This window comes from Ptychodera flava, chromosome 15 (genome assembly GCF_041260155.1).
Source record: "Ptychodera flava strain L36383 chromosome 15, AS_Pfla_20210202, whole genome shotgun sequence".
Lineage (NCBI taxonomy): Eukaryota > Metazoa > Hemichordata > Enteropneusta > Ptychoderidae > Ptychodera > Ptychodera flava.
In genome coordinates this window covers 33763313-33783186 of record NC_091942.1, presented here as the reverse complement: position 1 = coordinate 33783186, position 19874 = coordinate 33763313, and the positions used below count along the sequence as shown (strand labels likewise).

The following is a 19874-nucleotide window of genomic DNA, read 5'->3' as shown; positions in this document are numbered from 1 at the left end:
TGATTAAATGTTTACAATATTGAGACATCACCTCGTGACATCATGCCAACGTTTACACAGCTTACGTGTGTATTGCTAAACAACAGTAATGTAAAAGCTTGATGATGTGTGATAGAAAAAAGATTGTGTTACACTTACATGTATATTTTTAGTGGCGACAACAATCACAAGGATATAAACGAAATTGTTTGTAGTCTAAAATAGCTGGAAGAAAAATAAAAAACTTCAATGTGAGTGTTTTTTGTCATAATTTTTAAACTGTGTTAATCAATACAGTTTCATTGAAGTTTGATATTTTGTTTACAGGACCAAGTTATCAGCTAAATACTGCCTGTTCCTCCAGTCTGCTTGCCATGGACCATGCATTACACGCTATCCGTAGTGGTCAGTGTGATACTGCCATTGTAGCTGGTCTGAATATCAATTTAAAACCCAACACTTCGGTGCAGTTTATGAAACTTGGTATGCTCTCACCAGATGCAGCATGCAAATCATTTGATGTACAAGGTAAATATATTCTTAAAAATATGTCAGTATGGATCTTTCTGTATGATTCCCCGACCCAATCAGTGTTACCAACCTGGCACTTAGCCTAACTCTATTCCCAACCGTAATTCACACTGGTAGGTGGGAAGTGTCAGTTTTGTAAATGTTCAAGGAATATACATCCTGGTACCTGATTAATAGTTTTAATACTAGAAGAAATATCATCCATAGATGCATACAGTGTATTACTCCCACAATAAATGTTTTTTCACTACTTTGCAAGATATCTCAAAACTTTGAAATACCAGCTTGTTACCAAACATGTAATATAAGTCAAGTTCTGTAAGAAAGTAGTAGAGACTGAGTTCAACTAAAGTATTAAGTGAATTTATAGTGCCAACTATGTAGATGGTTTGCCATTTGTCTTGTATCTGTGTTGTGAGATGTGTCCTGCTAAGCAACAGAAGCATACAAGGTCTCATGCATCTCTGTATAATTGTTTATTGAACTACACTCCTGACTTGCAAATGATAAAAAACCAAAATATTTATGACTCTTTGATTTCAAGTCAGCGAATGATTATATACCGGTAGACTAGAACAATGGTTGTGTAACAATGTGGTAATATACCATTTTCATTGCAACCACCGTAAATTTCAGGAAATGGATATTGTCGATCAGAGGCATGTGTTGCTGTGTTGTTGATGAAGTCTCCAGTTGCTAAGAGAGTCTACTGTGAGGTGGTGCATAGTGGGACAAATACAGATGGCTACAAAGAACAAGGTAAGGGATTGATGAGTTGTGATATTGGAATGAGGTGAATGATCAACATAAATGATCAATAGTAAACTTCACAGGAGTGATGTCATGATGGCCCATCACTGGCTGTCCTGTCTTATTGCTGTCACTTAACAAAAGCAAAATCGCTTTTAAATAACAGTGATGAAAGATATTTGCATAATGCCATGCATAAGTGCGTAATATTTTGGCACAAAGTTACTGATTGTTTTCATCATCATATACCAATAATATTGGCATGTATGTGTGTTGTTGCATCACACATGTGCAACTTTGTTCTGATTCACTCATACAGGAGGGTAACATAATGTCACTCCAAATAGAATTTGTGATAAAGTGATCATAAACAATGATAAATTTCATCAAAAGTTCAGAGTGTCATATCCCTTGAAACTGACTGAAGACAGTGATGTTTCAGTTGCAGAATTGCCTCAGTGAAAATACAATCATACCGAGTATCTTAGTCAGGGAAGTCAATGTGCATACAACATGCCAAGACATTGTGTGTATCTTGAAGGCATATCAAGGTTAAAATGTCGAAGCTTTAAAGTATATCAGAACACATGCACATTGAAACCCCTCTTCTAAGGGACTGTGTTATGTGCCCTATAATTTACAGTTTTTACAGAGAGGGTATAAATACAGCATTGATAATCACGTAGCTTTGTTCGATGTTGTTCAAGAAAATGTGTGGTCTGACCGGAATAATATCTTTGGCTGTAGGTGTCACTTTTCCTTCCGGCATGGAGCAGAGGAATCTTCTGGAAAGAGTCTACAAAGAAGCCGACATAGATCCCAAGGAAGTGGTGTATGTGGAAGCCCATGGTACAGGAACTAAAGTTGGTGATCCACAAGAAATGAACAGCATTGACAAAGTCTTCTGTCAAGATCGTGATGTAGATAATCCATTGTTAGTTGGTTCCGTAAAGTCCAATATGGGTCATCCTGAGCCATCGGCAGGACTTGCAGCCATTGCTAAAATAATTCTAGCGATGGAAAAGGGGGTCATACCACCTAACTTGCATTTTAATGAAGCCAATCCTGAAATTCCAGCTCTCACAGAAGGCAGAATGAAAGTTGTAGATGAAGCAACGGAATTTCCAGATGGACTTGTTGGGGTCAACTCATTTGGTTTTGGCGGATCAAACGTCCATGTCATTCTCAGACCTAACACCAGCAAAAATCTTGCAAATCCAAGAAGTGATATGAGACTACTCACATGCTGTGGCAGAACCCAAGATGCCGTAGAATCGTTGTTGCAGAAAGTTGAAGATTACAAGACAAACAGTGACTTTGCATCACTTATCAATGAAGTTGCCAATCAACCTGTCAGTGGTTTTCCATTCAGGGGTTACATCATCTTAAACAGTAGCAATGAAATTCAAGAAATCCAACAAGTTACCAATGTAGAGAAAAGACCAATATGGTAAATGAACTTAACACCTTTACTTTGTGTACAAAAAGTGCAAATCTTCGTCATGACCATTAATTCATTTTCGCGCTGGTTTTATTTAATTTGTCTAAAACCATATGACCATATGGATGGTCACCCATTTATTCAGTATCTTTCAACATGTCATACAATATGAGTAGTATCTTGCATCAAACAAAATTCATGGAAAATGGCCGGCTTTGTCCCTTTAGACACCAAAATGATGGAGTCAATCGAATTCAGTATACATACAAGGTATACATTCAACAGAGTAGAATCTCAGTATCTTATGCACGCAATTGAAAATATGAAAAATCACTGTGACTGTCATATGCTTTGTTTGGATACTGAACTTTGCTTATGAAAATTTTCAGCAATACATGTATTTGCTCACGTTTAAAATAATCACTTCATACCATGACCTAAGGTAGGATGTGTCTTGGGGATAGATATTGAAACATAAATTTTTACAATATTTTCATAGCCTACTGCCTATATATGTGGGTTCATTTTGAAAGTTTTCACCCATGTTGGACAAAACATTTTATTCTGAAATAACAAAGTGGGTATTGATAGAATATCAGCCCTTCAGCCTGGTCCTGAATAACAATGGCAATACTCTCAACTGTCTCTCGTCATATCTTCTCATTTGTCAGGTATATATTTTCTGGTATGGGTACACAGTGGCAAGGCATGGGAAGAGATCTCCTTCAGCTTGATATCTTCAGAGAATCTGTCATGAAGTCTACAGAGACATTGAAAAGTACTGGAATTAATGTCTATGAGATGTTGATGGATTGTGATGAAAAATATGAAGATGTTATCAAGTCATTTGTAGGCTTAGCAGTCATTCAGGTAAAATTTTCTGTCAGGTTTCTTTTGAAAGTATGGACATTTTGTGTGAGAGTATAGGGGCCAAAGATCATAAAAGCTGACACAGTAGAAACATAATTCCATAGTTTAGGGGACGCGGGTACAACCCCAATTTGTTTTGTGTGAATCAAAATCGTAATAAATATTCTCTGTAGCAAAAGATAAAATAAGATAATATTAACTTTAGACTGTGAAACCATATACAAATACAATATTTTAATTGCAACACTTGAAATTGCTACAAGTCATGACCTGGAGTAATGACGTGTCTGTTGCAAAATTATGAAAGTTGTCTTTTTTGGAACTTTTTGATGTATTTGTATCCCCCCAAAATTCATGATAGATCAACACTTTCAAACTATCTGCCTGTGTTTTGCACATGTTGTGTCCTGCCATGAAGAAAATCACACCTAAAAGAAAAAAACATAATTGTGAACTCTGATAAAAGAATATAGACTATTTTGAAAAGATGACTACTTTGAACATTGAAAAAGTGTAAACATACGATTTGTTTATTTACATTCATATGTAGATTTTGTACAACATATGTGTTAAAGACAGGATGGTATTCTCCATACATAATAAAGAGCAGTTTTGCCGAACATATTTTGCCTTAAGAAGTTTTGTTTTGAGGGGAGGGGGATTGATTACAGTTTTGGTATCAATTATACCAAAACTCTGGAAGTGCATTTCAAAATCGTCAGTTTTTATGATTGACGACCATTTAAATGTTAAATGTTAAGTAGACATAATCCATATGTACATGGTGGTGTGACCCTAATAATGGTAAATCATAGTTAAATATAATTTACCAATGATAAGCAGCATTTACTTTCAAGAATTGTCTTTGCCAGTGAACTGCAATTTTTTTTCTGCTGAAATGCAAAGTTCACAGATAAGTTTGGATACAGTAATAGTCACTTTATAGTATTATAGTATGATATCTTGACTGCATCACAAAAAAAGACTTACGTTGTTGTCAAAAAGAATAATTATTTCCATGGATACATTTTGGTCACAACATTGTCATTACTCCCCTATTATCCCAGGTGGCATTAGTAGATTTACTGAAGGCTCTTGGTATTGAACCAGATGGTATTGTTGGTCATTCTGTCGGTGAACTTGGATGTGGTTATGCCGATGGTTGTCTTACAGCTGAGGAGACAGTCCTTGCAGCCTACTGGAGAGGAAAATGTGTCATGGATGCAAAACTGCCCTCTGGTGCAATGGCCGCAGTCGGTAAGTGTATAAACCTAGTCTTTAAAACATCTGTCTTCCTTGGATGAAACAGATGAGATCCTAAAACAAGCTCATGTTAAGAACAGTGCACTGTCAAAGTGATAGCATGATAGCGAGGGGATGTCTCTCAATCTTTTCAATTGAAAGCATCAGATGCTAAATTATTTTCAATCAAGGATGTACACTTATTAAAGATTTTTATCAATCTGATTGGAATCAGGTTTAGAGATTATATCTGTTTGCCTGTTCTAGTCTATATCTTGTTTTGATCAGATTGGTTTCCAATATATTGCTGTACGTGAAAAACATGGATCTCAAATTGCTGATTTCTGTGATTGTAGATTTCTAAATCAAGAAAAGTCACCAAATTGCTGATTTTTGTGCTCTGAATGAAGAAAAGTCACCTGATGTTAATTTCTTTACAGAGAGATTAATTATGTGAAAAAGCATCAAAAATAAAACAAAAAGTGTGCTAACATTAGAAAGATACTCAACATTTCTATTGGTGAATTTTGCTAAGGTCTGGAAACGGCCATGTGTGAACTTGTACAGACAGTTGTGTGATTGCTTCAGCCAATCATAGGGAAACTTCAAAAATATGAAGTTGAGTGAAAATTAACTGAAGATAGACATGCTTATAGCCCTTTAAAGTAAGTCATATTTCTACAATATGTACACACATCATAATTATGGTATCAGCGTGATAATTGAACTGTGTCAGCCCTACATTGTTACATACTGCATAATGTTCTTCAACATTTGTTTATCTGTCTGCAGGTCTGACATGGGAAGAAACCAAACAAATGTGTCCTGAAGGTGTGGTGGCTGCATGTCACAATGCAGAAGACACTGTCACAATATCAGGACCAACAGACAGTGTCAGAGACTTTGTAGCCAATCTGAAGGTCAAAGGTATCTTTGCTAAAGAGGTGAAAAGTTCAGGTGTGGCATTCCATTCCTATTACATGGTAGAGATTGCGCCAAGGCTCAGGGAAGCACTGGATAAGGCAAGTAATTAGAGCATACGTACCCTCTTTTCCATTTGTGAAAAAACTTGACTGTATAGTTTTCATGAGTTGTTGTATGGGCTGTAAACCAAAACATCCTAAAATTCATCCACGTTTGTTGAGTAATTAAGTCACAACAGAAATTTCAGTCGCTTCGTTTGCTAGATATTATTGTGTCATCAGAAGGATTCTTAACTTTGCAGTAATCAAACAAAAGTTAAAATTGATTTTTCTCTTGGTTTCAAACTTTTTGCTCAGATATACATATATGCAGCTGTCATAAAAGTGGAAAGTTTAGTTAAAATTCCGGCTTAAAATGTTTGGGGAATCTTCTAGATGACTTCATGGCTCAATTAGAAAACAGTTTGATATTTTTATTAATTTATTTTGCTATTTAGATATCAGGAACTAGCAAGAGAATTTGAGAACTCGTCAAGAACTGCCAAATCTTTGCTTGAAATATGGTTTGATTGTGCATCTACATCGGATTTTCTTTGCATTTAACACAGGTTATAAAAGAACCTCGCCTGAGGAGTTCAAGATGGATAAGTTCATCTATTCCGGAAGAAAACTGGGATACTACACTGGCTAAGTACAGCTCTGCTGCCTACCATGTCAACAATCTTGTCAGTCCAGTCCTCTTCCAAGAAGCTTTGTCACATGTACCAGATAATGCAGTCACCATAGAGGTGTCACCGCACTGTCTGCTACAAGCCATTCTGAAAAGATCCCTCAGCCCAAAATGTGCATTCATCGGTCTGATGAAGAGATCCCATCCAGATAATCTGGAATTTTTCCTATCCAGTATTGGAAAGTGCTACATGAATGGAATGACAACCCTCGTCAGTAATATCTTCCCCAAAGTGGACTATCCGGTGTCCAGGAATACACCATCCATTGCTCCGTTGATTCAATGGGATCATTCCCAGCAATGGGATGTACCTACAGCAAGTCAGTTTACATCCGGCAGTGGACAAACTAATGCAGTTGTATCCTTCACCGTTGGTAAGCGTCATTTCATTTGAAAGTTAAACCAAATACCAATGCACTCTGAGTACATACATCAGCACATATGCATTGTATGACTCCAGTAGCAGTTAAACTATCATTATGTATGCTAGGGTACCCCTAAACAGTCATATTTTTACACTGCATTTGTTGATGTATGCACAGATGCGCGCTTTCTTATTAGTATTTGTAGGGGAAGCTGCAAACGAGAAATAAAATTCCAAAAATTTTGTGTTTTTATTTTGACAGAATATTTTGAACCCTCCAAAATATTGACATTTTTAGTTTAAGAACTTGAAATTGTTTTTAAGTTGTAATCTGCATTTTTTAAAAATCTGATTTTAAGATGGGATTGCTCAACAAATGATGTATTTGAAATTGTTTTATTAGTCTTCAGGAGAGAGGAGTAAATTCTAAGTTGAAAAATAATATATCTTGTAATAACTCAACATCATGAAAGCATTCAGTTCAGATATAACCTTTCTACCCCAATGGCCCTGTAATACAGTCTAAAATGTACATATGGGTACAATGCAATGACCAAGATGGAAGATACCAATTCAAACCATCATTAACAACTGTCTTGTGATTTCTTTGTAATCCATTACCATGCAGACATTGGTACAGAGTCACCTGATAGTTATCTGGTAGGTCACTGCATTGATGGCAGAGTACTGTATCCAGCTACAGGGTATCTGGTACTGGCATGGAGGACTGTGGCCAAATTGCGTGGTTTGCCATATGAGCAACTGCCTGTCATCTTTGAAGACGTAACCATACACAGAGCAACTATCTTGCCTAGTCAAGGTAAGTTCATATCAAATCAGTCTTAAACTGATAAAACAATTTGTTTTGCACAAAACTTTATCTCAACTGAGTTTGACATCAGACTAGGGTATTTGTTGTGAGATAATTAAAAAAGTTCAGTGATCAACAATACCGGTAAATGGCACTCAGGATAACAAGACCTAATGGTTTCTGTGTGTAGAGTTTAGTTATAAAATCATTGCATTTTGTTATTTTGCACTTGAATTCGAGCCAATGAAAATTTCATCCTATCTACGTATGATAATTTTACATAGCTTGTATACTGCTTTTTATGTCCATTATTAATTGAATCATTGCTCAATGATTTGACCCTAAAGAGTGAAAGACTAAAATTCACATGTGCGTTTAAAAATCTCTGAGGTGATTGAAACATTTTTGTTACACTGGCCGACTGCCCGTCTGTAGTTTACTCAACATTTGATAATTGAGCATTCAAACAGTATAGACATGTCTTCAGAAAGCTGTCTCTTCGCTAAAAAATGTATTCTTTATGTATTTTACCATACTGTTGCATTGAATACATTGTAACTACTGTGAATAAGTTGAAGTAGCTATAGTATGAGAAACCAAGCTAAAGGCTACACTATATGCTTAAACGGGAAGTTACAGGGCCATGGGTGCACAATAGGAGAATTACTGATGACGCAGCCATTTGCATATACTGGACGGGAGTTTTAGAATTCTCATAGCAATCGCTTTGACCGTATGAGAAATCTGAATAATCATGATGGGCATTTTCATGACATGTGCAAAAGAGGGGTCAAATGGTCGTACAGGGAACACATTATGAAACATGCATTCTCCGACAAAGAACGGAAATGTTTTTCAGTTTATTTTTGACTCAAGTTTAGTTGCTATACTAGTATATTCATAGACATCATATGCAAGATTCAATGACAATGAACGCCTGAAACACGGCAAATTTATGGGATTCTGGGACCAAACACGGCACGTCCGATCAGTAGTGTGGCTTTTTGACATTTGCATAGATTTACAATAATCCGGCTTTTATAGGGGAAGTTCCTGTTTCAGAGATCAAGCTCATTAGCCCATCACTTGCATTGACTTTTACAGGACAAGTGACACTGGAAGTGTGCCTAGCCCCATCTACTGGAAAGTTTGAAGTCTCTGAGAGCAATCAACTGTGCGTGTCAGGGAAGATAGAATTGGCCGATGAACCACTCAGTATTTTACAAAACTTGGAAGATGAAGTCATAAACTTTGAAGATGAACTGCCAGATTTGTCTTCAGGTGATGTCTACAAAGAGTTGAGATTGAGAGGGTACGACTATGGCCCTACCTTTCAAGGAATTCTACAAGCAAAGAATTCCGGTGAGAAATTAATTTCTGAAATGCTACAAAAAAGAAAGCTTTAAGTTTGCATTCTCTAGAATAGTTGCACTTTATGTTTTCTACTTTAGCTTCCTGATGCTGTGAATGGCTTCAAGGTACCCAGCCCCAAAGTACCTAGCCCCTCTTGCAACACCACAAGTAATCAGATCTTTTCAGCTTTACAGGAAACTAAACATGCAAACAGATTAGAAGGTGTTGATATCAAGTATGTAAATACCAGGAGGATACTGTTCTGTATTCAGTGTATTGACTTGTCACATGATAGCATGTGAACCAATCATCTGACAGTATGAGCTGATCACATGACAAACTACAAACCAATCACCTAACAGACTGTATCAGCTTATCAAATGGCAAAAGTTTACAAGAATGTAATGCCACTATTACACATGCCAACTCTACACACTGTATTTTGTCCAGTGAACTGATGTTGTCAGTGTTCAAATGACACAGAATCAATTCAAGTTTTTTCGTTGCAACATTTTGATTTTAGGTAATGAAGGTTTGTTGGAATGGAATGGTAACTGGGTGTCCTTCTCGGATACAATGTTACAACTACAAGTACTGAGACTGCCAGGTAGGAGTCTAAGACTTCCAACCAGAATCAGATCTGTGAAAATTGATCCAGTTGAACACCTGAAGAGGATTGGGACCATTGATGGAGAAAGTACAGGTAAAGAGACACATGTGATAACTTCTCTGTGAATAACTTGACTGCCAAAAATTTATGTCCATTCATTGCACACATGGCATCACTTGGAAAAGTATCCCGATTCTAGAACTTGAATGCAGGGTAGTGTCCGCTGCATGGTGGGAAGGCCATAATAGAAAAGCAGGGGAAAATGTGACAAGTGTTTCTGGAATATGTGATGAGGGGGAATTTGTTTAAAATTATATGAAGAATATATCTGGCTTGGTGAAAAGTTTTTGGTTGTAATGATTGATGAAGAGCTAGTCTATCCATGCATATGTACAAAACGTATGTGAGTCCTTTTCCAAAACACTGACTTTGATCAAATGCTTTCTTTTTCATAGCAGTCAATGCATATGTTGGTATATACACTGATAGGTGTATAGCTGGCGGCATTGAGATCCATGGACTTCATGCAACTGTGGCACCAAAACGGCAACAACAACAGACTCCACCAACCCTGGAAGAATTCAGCTTCATTCCCTACATGGAGAAAGACATCCTAGCAGATTGCACTGAGTTGCAGAGGTACCAGAGAGTTTGTGAACAGTATGTATCAGATATGGTCAGCCAGCTGAGTCAGAAATTCAAATTGGCCGAAATCGATCTACCAAATTCCAAGACCCTGTATGAGTTACTGGATGACAAGACAGATACTGCCATAAAAGATGATATCAACCGATATCTGGATGATCCACAGTGTGGTTTGCTCAATATCTTGCATGACGTCTGTAGGCTGGAAGCAAGCGAGTCATTCAGAGACACTTTACTTGACATCTTAGACACACAGTCCCCTTCTCTGAATACAGACAAGCTACTGAACACCTTGACAACAGGGCGATATCTGAAGAATTGTGCTGACATCGTGATGGAGAACAGTCAAAACACAAAACTGAAGATAGTTGAAGTTGGAGGCAGAAAAGGAGGGTTATACAGTAAGATTTATCCAGCCCTGAATTCACATCCCATGATAACACAAGATTACACAGTAACAGAGCAATCGACAGAAATCCTGGCATCAAAAGAAGCAGAACTTGAGCAGTTCAACATTTCAGCTGCCAAATGGGATCTCTCTGAGTCCATCTCAAACAACCTTGCCTCGTCAAATCTCATTGTAGCGGAAGGCTTGGCTAGAGTTGGTAATATTCCTGACATCCTCAACAACATCTCAGCTGCTTTGGTTGATAATGGATTCCTGTTATTGCACGAGAGAACCAAGAACTTCAAAGCCGCAGCAGTTCTTGACATTCTGACAGAGGACATCTCAAATAATAATTTTGTGAAGAGAGAGCATGGACTGTTTCTCTCAGAAGACAGCTGGGAGACTGTGCTGAGAGAAGCCAGGTTTGAGATAGTAGCTCAGAAATCAGATGGAATCCTCTCAACTTTATTCCTGTGTCGCAAGTTCTCAGAAGTGACAGAAGATCCATACATTCTGGGTGTCGATGATACTACGTATGCTTGGGTAGATGAACTCAGAGAAACTGTGACTAGCTATCAGGAGAAACAGAGCAACAAGAAGGTGTGGCTGTTGGCCAAGTCTACTCACAATTCTGGTATTGCTGGATTGGTAAACTGTCTGAAGCAAGAACCTGGTGGTGAAAGAATTAGGTAATAAAATATCACAAATGCTTGATATTTCACTTTTGTAAAATGCACATAGTGCTCTGTAAGCTAAATATTTCATTTGATACAAAAAAAAATTTTCACGTTACGCCAGGAAGAAAAAATAAATTGTTCATCGGAATCGCCGCTTCTACTTTGGCATATTTGGAAATTTTTTTTTTGATCGCGGCAAATTCTTACTTCCGCATTACAAATATTTTTAGTACAACCGCTGGTGGCGCCCTACACTTTGTCGGGTTTTCGCGGGCACGGGATTTTGAATGTGTTTGGACTTTAATAGTTGACCGCCAACACGTTGTTGTGACGTCTGAATTTGACGAATCACGGCGCAAAGTGGGTCGATTTGGCCAGAAATTTCCTTGTTTTGTAAAGGTTAGTACATGTCACATCATGAGTATTAATTTGATCGCCAACATTCGACGTGATGGCCAACAGTTAGTTCCAAAGACGCTATTCAGTGTTTGTCCTGATATTACGTTCAGCGATTTGTTCAACAAGATCGTGACAGCAGATGGACATTCATCCTATTGAATGAAAATTGCATCGAAAGTATAAAAATTTACGGCAATGACAATACACATGGTTGCGTCGATGTTAAAGTATCAGTTGAAGCTTGCTGTTTCTATTGTGGAGTACAAGACAGCCTTCTGAATGATGACTATATAACTTCACTCCGATCACAGTACAGTGTTGTTAGACCATTGTGTAAAATGTGTAGAGACAGTGGTAAAGAGGCCAAAACATGGGGTCAAAGTAAAATGAAAAAACTCAGATGCTAGGTCCCACCAGGACAATATTAAAGGACAATACTGAATTGTTGGATTTCAGTGATTTTCTGTACATTTCAGTTTATTCTGAGAGAATGTTGAAATACTCAGAATATGTTGTGCAAACACTGTGTTATTGTTGGGAAATATAGTATTGAATTCAGTTACCAGTATCAGGGTTTCTTGTTTGAGATATTGCTGGTAAAAAGGAAAACAATTATCTTGCCTTGTCTGCATCTGTGCAAAAATGCCAGAGAACCGCGTTTACCTTCGGCCTAAAAAAAATTAAAAAAATTTCGCTCTCCTCTCCTGGAACTTGGTCCAAAAAATCCGATGAACAAGATTTTTTTTTCTCTGGCCTTAACATTCAAATATTGGTCTAACGCAATGAAATTTTCCCAAATTTTAAAATTGACTGAATGACTTCAAAAATATTGTCAGTTTCAGTAACCACATGAGCAGTTAGGTTAATTTTTGTAGATTGTATTTGAAGAAAATTTTTGTACATTTGTCAACAGAGCGCAACTCAATGAATTATTTCTTTAAATGGTTTTTCAAGTCATGACAAATTTAAAAGTGAAGTAAAATGCAACTAACTTAAAAGTACAATGAAATCTGTCAAAATTTCAAAATATTCTTGTTTTTTTTTTGTATAAGGTGTATCTTCAATGCAAGTCTCAGTGAAGACTCACAACTACCAGACATCAGCCAAGGCAGTAAGACATTACAAAAACTTCTCCAGCAAGATTTAGCGATGAACGTCTTCAGAGATGATCAGTGGGGATCATTCAGACATCAAGCAGTACCCAGATCAGATGCTATGTCACTTCTCACATCCCATGCATATGTCAACACCTTGACAAGAGGTGATCTGTCGTCACTGAAGTGGATAACTTCACCATTGAGATACACAGAGCAATTAGATCCCGGTATGGAAATGTGCAGTGTTTATTATGCGTCACTGAATTTTAGAGATATTATGCTAGCCACTGGAAAACTCCCTCCAGATGCTCTGCCAGGTAAGAAAACCTCCTTAATTGTATTCTTTCATTTATAATGGAAAAGATAACATAGATATAAACTGTAGGAGGATATGCTTAGGAATGTACATGTATCAATATTTGAAGTAAAAATGCTGATGCCAAAATCTCACCCTCCAAACTTGAACAGCTTCTATGGGCTCATTGTGGAAGCTATTGGCTTTAGCAATCTCAGTTACGTGAAAATTAACAAATTCAATTGGTCTCCGGTAGAGTTTATAGTTAAAATGGTGAAGTTCTATATTCATGATATAATATGCAAGTAAATTTTATTAATGGTTCCATAATTTTAAAAGCATGCAAGATGTCAAGTTTTTTCCTATTGATTTTAAAAGAGGTTGGTCGAAAAATTCCCTAAACTGAAATAAAGTTTGAAAATTTCAATTTTCAACATGATATAATATCAGGAGTTAGACTTAATCTGATTTAGGTTTCAGTGTATATTTTGTGATTTCATCACAGGTGATGTGGCCTTACAGGACTGCTTGCTAGGGATGGAATTTTCAGGCCGTGACGTAACTGGTCATCGTGTGATGGGTTTACTACCAGCCAAAGGTCTAGCTACAACAGTTGACGTTGACAAGAAATTCACCTGGTCTGTACCAGACATGTGGAGTATGGAAGAAGCAGCAACGGTACCTGTGGTCTATGCTACTGTATACTATGCCCTCATTGTCAGAGGTCAGCTCAGGAAAGGAGAGACTGTACTCATTCATTCTGGATCAGGTGGAGTTGGCCAAGCTGCTATCTCAGTAGCTATTCACCATGGATGTAAAGTCTTCACTACAGTCGGTAAGAAATGTCACTCTTGGAGAGTTACATCAATACAGTCACTTGATAGTGCTATCCTGTGTGGTTACAGCTCACAGTTTTCAGGTTTAATTTATTAAGAATTTGCTCAAGTTTTGATGGCAATTCTGTACAAACAATCTCCTGCAAGTTCTAGTTCATTTCAAGCCATTATGTCCAATGCAATCAGTAGTTTGTAGTTGGATTTCTACTTTTCAAATATCAGTATATTATAAGTACACTTTCTGACAACACTGAAAGAGACTGGGTCTACACTGGACTATTTTACCAATTGAAATAATTCTAGGTGGTCCAGTTGCTTCAGAAAGCTGTGGAATACCCCCTAAGAAAGCATAATGAGAATATGGTGCAGTGTTCTTCAGGTACACCCTCTGCTGTTGTAAGATATTTCAAACTTTGAATTTGTCAAGTTTTTGGAAGTGTCTCAAAATCATAAAACAATATAATTAATCAAATTTCAACTCCTTATTATTTCAGAACATTTATATTCATGGTCTTACAATATTTATGCTCTGATTTTCTTCTTCGATCGCTCAAAGGTTCCAAGGAAAAGAAGGACTATTTGAAGAAAAGATTTCCTCAGCTGAGTGATGAGAATTTTGGTAATTCTAGAGATTCATCATTTGAACAGAAAATTATAATTGCTACTAGAGGAAAAGGTGAGAGTCAGAATTCAGTGTCTGCATGTGTTTACCGTGTAAAGAACAGTCTTTTCAAATATATATTGATTTGTGTCTCACAGGTAATTGAAGCATGGTAAATCATTTTATACTGTCAATACCTGTCTTTGAAGGCTGCACATAAGCTACTTGACACACTTTCTACATTCAATTCATTTAATTAAATTAAAATGAATTTTATTTTGTCCCATATATCACCATGTAGCTAATGTTAATTTAGTAAAAAACGCATACACTTCCTGTCTATATAAATAACACTAGGAAATTTCAAAGGACCTCTTTAAAAATGTCGATTCTAATTGAAGTAGTAGCCACAATCATAGTGGCAATGGTCCTGTGCAGTCTTACAGATTAAGTATGATATGCCAGCTATGCAAGTACAGATGACATGTACAGTATCAGATGAGAGGTGTTAGTAAAGTGATAAGATGAGTAAATATTTACTTTTTCATTCACAGGTGTTGATGTCATTTTGAACTCCCTTGCTGAAGAAAAACTGCAAGCTAGCCTGAGACTTCTGGCAAGACATGGTCGCTTCCTTGAAATTGGCAAATATGATTTGTCCAATAACACACCTCTAGGTAAAATTCAGGTTTCTTTGTCTACGTAAAGTCATGTCAGTAACCATGCATGATGTAAGAACCTGCCATTTGAATTCATCTGACCATGCAGTTACTGTATATTCTATATACCCTTAACAATTGTGTCTTAATGATTGCTACTCACATTCTGATGATGGGTACTCACAGTTTACAGTCTTTTTGGTCCAGTATGCTGTAACCTTTGAACCAGAAACTGGTCAACAAATTGTCTAGCAATGTTCAAGCTTCAGTTACATCGAGAGCGGTGTGTTAAGCTTATTGATACTCTGATATCATAAGATGCTAGAAGTCAGGGGTCAAAGGTTAAATCACACCCAATACTCAACGTACACTGTGACTCGCCTGTAGCCTCCTCCAAGTCTTCATGTACTGGTACCTGTATACATGCACAGAGGCAAATTGTCGTTGATGGAACTTATTTTATTTGAAATTTTAACAGAGGAGGTACAGCATAATGAAACTCCCAAATGTACTTCTTTGGGTATATTTATGATTTCTGTAAATTCATAACTTTCCCAACACTGATACCGAATAATTCAATTTTGATGACAAGTCAGTTTGGATCATGTGTTTCATTCATGGTATCTGGCAATGTACAGTACATCAAAGAATTAAATTACAGATCAAGAATGTTTACACAATGGGCAGTCTGCGTTCACAGATGGGTGAATTTAAAATGTAGTGGTTTTTAGTTCCCTCCTCCCATTTCATATATGTATTTCTTTTTACAAACCATTGTGTGATTCCTGTTTTCTGATATCATTCTTACTTCACTATTTTGACAGATGTCCTATTACACAGATTTATTACATTGTTTCATGTGTTTAATATGTTTTAGGTATGGCACTGTTCCTGAGGAATGTCACATTCCATGGAATATTGCTAGATGCTCTGTTTGAAGGAGACAACCATGATTGGCAGGCTGTTTATGATCTTGTATCCGAGGGTATCAGATCTGGTGCAGTCAAGCCACTGAAGACAACAGTCTTTGATAGAGAGGACATAGAGGGCGCTTTCCGATACATGGCACATGGCAAACACATTGGAAAAGTAGTCATCAAGGTGCAGTGCAAACTTTAGAATAAAAGATGTGTTTATTTTGGTGTAGAAAGAATAAAACGTCAATGTTTTTGACTGAGACTGAGATAGTTATCTAACTGCTGAAAACTACAGGGACTTGTCTGTTGTTGACACTATGCAATACAAAAATATGCTGCAATCTATTGAATGTAGTTTTTATATCACATTAACACTGTAAAGTTTACTTCTCTCATCCATTTCATTGTTGTATTTGTTCAATGGTTAACTCATAACTCATCATGACTGTTGTGTTGATTCCTTTATTAGGTCAGAGAAGAGGAACAAGAAACGGTAACCATGCCAACACCCTTACAAGTGCCTGCCATTGCACGTAGCATGTGTCATCCAAGGAAAACCTACATCATAACTGGCGGACTCGGTGGATTTGGACTTGAACTTGCCAACTGGTTGGTGGAAAGAGGTCAGTGTGTTTTCCTCCACATTTAAATAATTCCTAACCATTTAAATTTAAATTTGTCAGACAGATTTTTCCTGAGATTATCACTCAAGTTAATTTGTTAGACAACAAAAACTATTATGATGAAAGTTGGTAAAATCTTGCTTTATCATCATCAAACAGACATATGCCATATAACAGGGCAACACTTCCCATTGCCTGAAAAAGCAAATACAGTACTTATTGTGTTCTGTTTGCTTTCACGTACACACATATAGGTGCGCGTAATGTAGTGTTGACGTCCAGATCTGGCATTCGTACTGGTTACCAAAGCAGACGTGTTGAACAGTGGAGACAACATGGTGTGAAAGTCAGCATCTCCACAGAGGATATCAGCACTATTGATGGTGCTGATGCTCTGATCAAAACGACAAGTCAGTCTGGACCTATTGGAGGATTATTTCATCTTGCAATGGTTAGCACTACAGTTGTCAAAACAGATACAGTTCTCATTCTATCAAAAGTGACATATTTCTTTGATACACCAAACATTTGTGTACTCATCTATGTCACATTTTACATTCTATAGAATCCTGTAACTTATGGAAATTCTATAAATATTTATAGAAGTTCTGTGGAAGTTTATAAAGTTTCTGCAACATTTTCTATAGAACTCTTAAGAACAACAACTTATGGAATTCTGTAGAGTACTTTTCATATGGGAAGTATTTTAAAAATAATACGATATCCGGCTTAATATGTATGGTCAGTAATTTTACATTTCATCTAATTTTTGCAATAGATGATGACTGAGAGTTGCATGTATATCAGAAGCAAAGCGGAGTATCGAAAACTGCCATCTGAATGAGTATTTTAATGTTTACATTTGAAATGATTTAAAATATTGAGGTGGTATATGATAATATGGTATTTATGTCTGCCATTGGAACCCTACGCTGAGTTCTCTTTCTGACATGAAATTATAATCTGATTGCTAATGCATTATTGATATTTACAGGTTTTGAAAGATGCTTTCTTGGAAAACCAGACAGTGGAGACATTTCAGACGGTCTGCTCAGCCAAGTACACTGGCACATTGAATTTAGACAGAGCAACCAGAGAACACTGTGGTCAATCCATGGACTGGTTTGTAGTCTTTTCATCTGTCGTTAGTGGCCGTGGTAATGCCGGACAAACCAACTATGGATTTGCAAATTCATCCATGGAAAGAATCTGTGAGAAGAGACACCATGATGGATATCCTGGTGAGTGGAAAAAATAATAACGCAGAGGGAATGAATATTTGTAAAGTTCGTGAAGAATTTCTGACTTCATTACTTGCAATTTTATTTAGTTTTCCAAGGATTTTTTCTGTCTCTAAATATAGTTTCACTGTCACGATAGGAGAAAGAGCTACAAAATCATCAGTTTTAACTTACATTTTGTCATAGGTTCATGATAATGGAACCTCATCTGATAAGTAAAACGTCTGATGTATGTATGAAAGTATCGTGTATATATGTATGTATGTATGTATGTATGTATGTATGTATGTATGTATGTATGTATGTATGTATGTATATGTATGTATGTATGTACTGGTATGTATGTATGTATATGTATGTATGTATGTATTTATGTATATATGTATGTATGTATGTATACTGTATGGATGATATTTTGTATGCACATAATATCATTTTAGTGGACCATTACAATAGAATAAAGAGAATCAGAGTCTCTGTTTTCTGTATATCTTCATTTTTAGCCTTGGCTGTTCAGTGGGGAGCCATTGGTGATGTTGGTATTGTGCAGGAAAACATGGGTGGTAATGATGTCATTGTTGGAGGTACCCTACCGCAGCGTATCACATCATGCCTGTCTGTACTTGACACTTTCTTGGCTCAGTCACATCCAGTGATGTCCAGCTTTGTCCTGGCAGAGAAATCTACAGGAATGAAATCTGAACAAGATTCTAAGGCCAGTCTGGTTGACAGTGTGGCTCACATCCTTGGTGTAAGAGATCCATCTACACTGAGTCCCAATACAACCTTAGCAGATCTTGGCCTCGACTCGTTGATGGGTGTTGAAGTCAGACAAACTCTTGAACGTGACCATGACATCATCATGTCTATGCGGGACATCAGACTAATGACTGTAAACAAACTTCAAGAACTCTCCACTGGTGGGCCTGCCAATCAAAATGCCGTGGGCAATTCTGACAAAGAAACAGACAAGACCCGTGAAATGACAGTTCCGCAGACTTCTGCAACAAAGACTGTATCTGTAGAAGATCAAAGTGTCATAAAACTGCATGAAGTCAGCAACAGTGAAATTCCACTTTTCATCATCCACCCCATAGAGGGCTCTGTCACTGCACTGGAGGAATTAGCAGCCAAACTTAACTGCACATGTTACGGCATTCAGGGAACCCCTGATGTCCCGCTAGACTCAATTGAATCCATGGCCAAGCACTATGTGGAGTGTATGAGAACGATGCAACCAAATGGACCTTACAAGCTGGGTGGATACTCCTTTGGTGCTTGTGTTGCGTATGAGATGGCGTTACAGTTGGAAAGTGAAGGGTGCAGCACTGGATTGGTAGATCAGTTGATACTGTTGGATGGATCACATTCATATGTTGCTGTACACACACAACACTACAAAGACAAGCTGGCTTCATCAGCAAATGATGCCGAGTCTCATACTGAAGCTCTCTGCGCATTTGTACAGCAATTTCAGAGGATTGACTACCCTATGGTAGGTACAAATTCTATTTAAATTCTCAATTTTCAAAAATATCAAATGACAAAGTTGTATACCAAATTTGGAAAAACAGTAATTAAGAATTACTGTGATTTGTAATTCATGATATATTACATATAGGGATAAAATCAGACTTAGATCACAGCAAAAGTTGGGCTGCAGTTCTTGTTGATGTTGGATTTAGCCAAATTATAATTTGTTGTAGCTGTCAAAAGTCTACTTTTCAATAAGACTTGAGTGTGCCAGTGGGTGTATAAAGCTGGAGCAGATGATGTCTGGTTGTGGATAGCCTTGAAAGATAATACCAGAATTTTGTAGTCAATCCTGAACTGAACAAGTAACCAATGCAGCTTGATGACAACTGGAGAGATTAATAACCTGGATACCTAAA

The 19874-nt window shown here is 37.1% G+C and overlaps 1 protein-coding gene and 1 long non-coding RNA gene across 2 annotated transcripts in view; one reads left to right on the top strand and one right to left on the bottom strand.

Annotated features, from left to right (window-relative positions):
- Positions 1-19874, top strand: part of LOC139151958 (fatty acid synthase-like) — a 33139-nt gene that overhangs the window by 10266 nt on the left and 2999 nt on the right. Inside the window, exons 5-24 of the mRNA XM_070725020.1 lie at positions 307-507; positions 1147-1269; positions 2008-2710; positions 3373-3571; positions 4639-4828; positions 5606-5835; positions 6345-6840; positions 7459-7650; positions 8746-9003; positions 9518-9697; positions 10060-11326; positions 12766-13127; positions 13611-13940; positions 14498-14617; positions 15097-15219; positions 16079-16302; positions 16588-16741; positions 16996-17192; positions 17736-17982; positions 18486-19477. Of these exons, the coding sequence (XP_070581121.1) occupies positions 307-507; positions 1147-1269; positions 2008-2710; positions 3373-3571; positions 4639-4828; positions 5606-5835; positions 6345-6840; positions 7459-7650; positions 8746-9003; positions 9518-9697; positions 10060-11326; positions 12766-13127; positions 13611-13940; positions 14498-14617; positions 15097-15219; positions 16079-16302; positions 16588-16741; positions 16996-17192; positions 17736-17982; positions 18486-19477 (6788 nt within the window). The remainder of the gene's footprint in view (positions 1-306; positions 508-1146; positions 1270-2007; positions 2711-3372; positions 3572-4638; positions 4829-5605; positions 5836-6344; positions 6841-7458; positions 7651-8745; positions 9004-9517; positions 9698-10059; positions 11327-12765; positions 13128-13610; positions 13941-14497; positions 14618-15096; positions 15220-16078; positions 16303-16587; positions 16742-16995; positions 17193-17735; positions 17983-18485; positions 19478-19874) is intronic.
- Positions 2774-15729, bottom strand: LOC139151959 (uncharacterized). The gene is made up of 3 exons (XR_011556520.1): positions 15365-15729; positions 4562-4769; positions 2774-3461 (listed from the first exon to the last, which is right to left on the bottom strand). It is a non-coding gene; the product is annotated as an uncharacterized lncRNA (long non-coding RNA).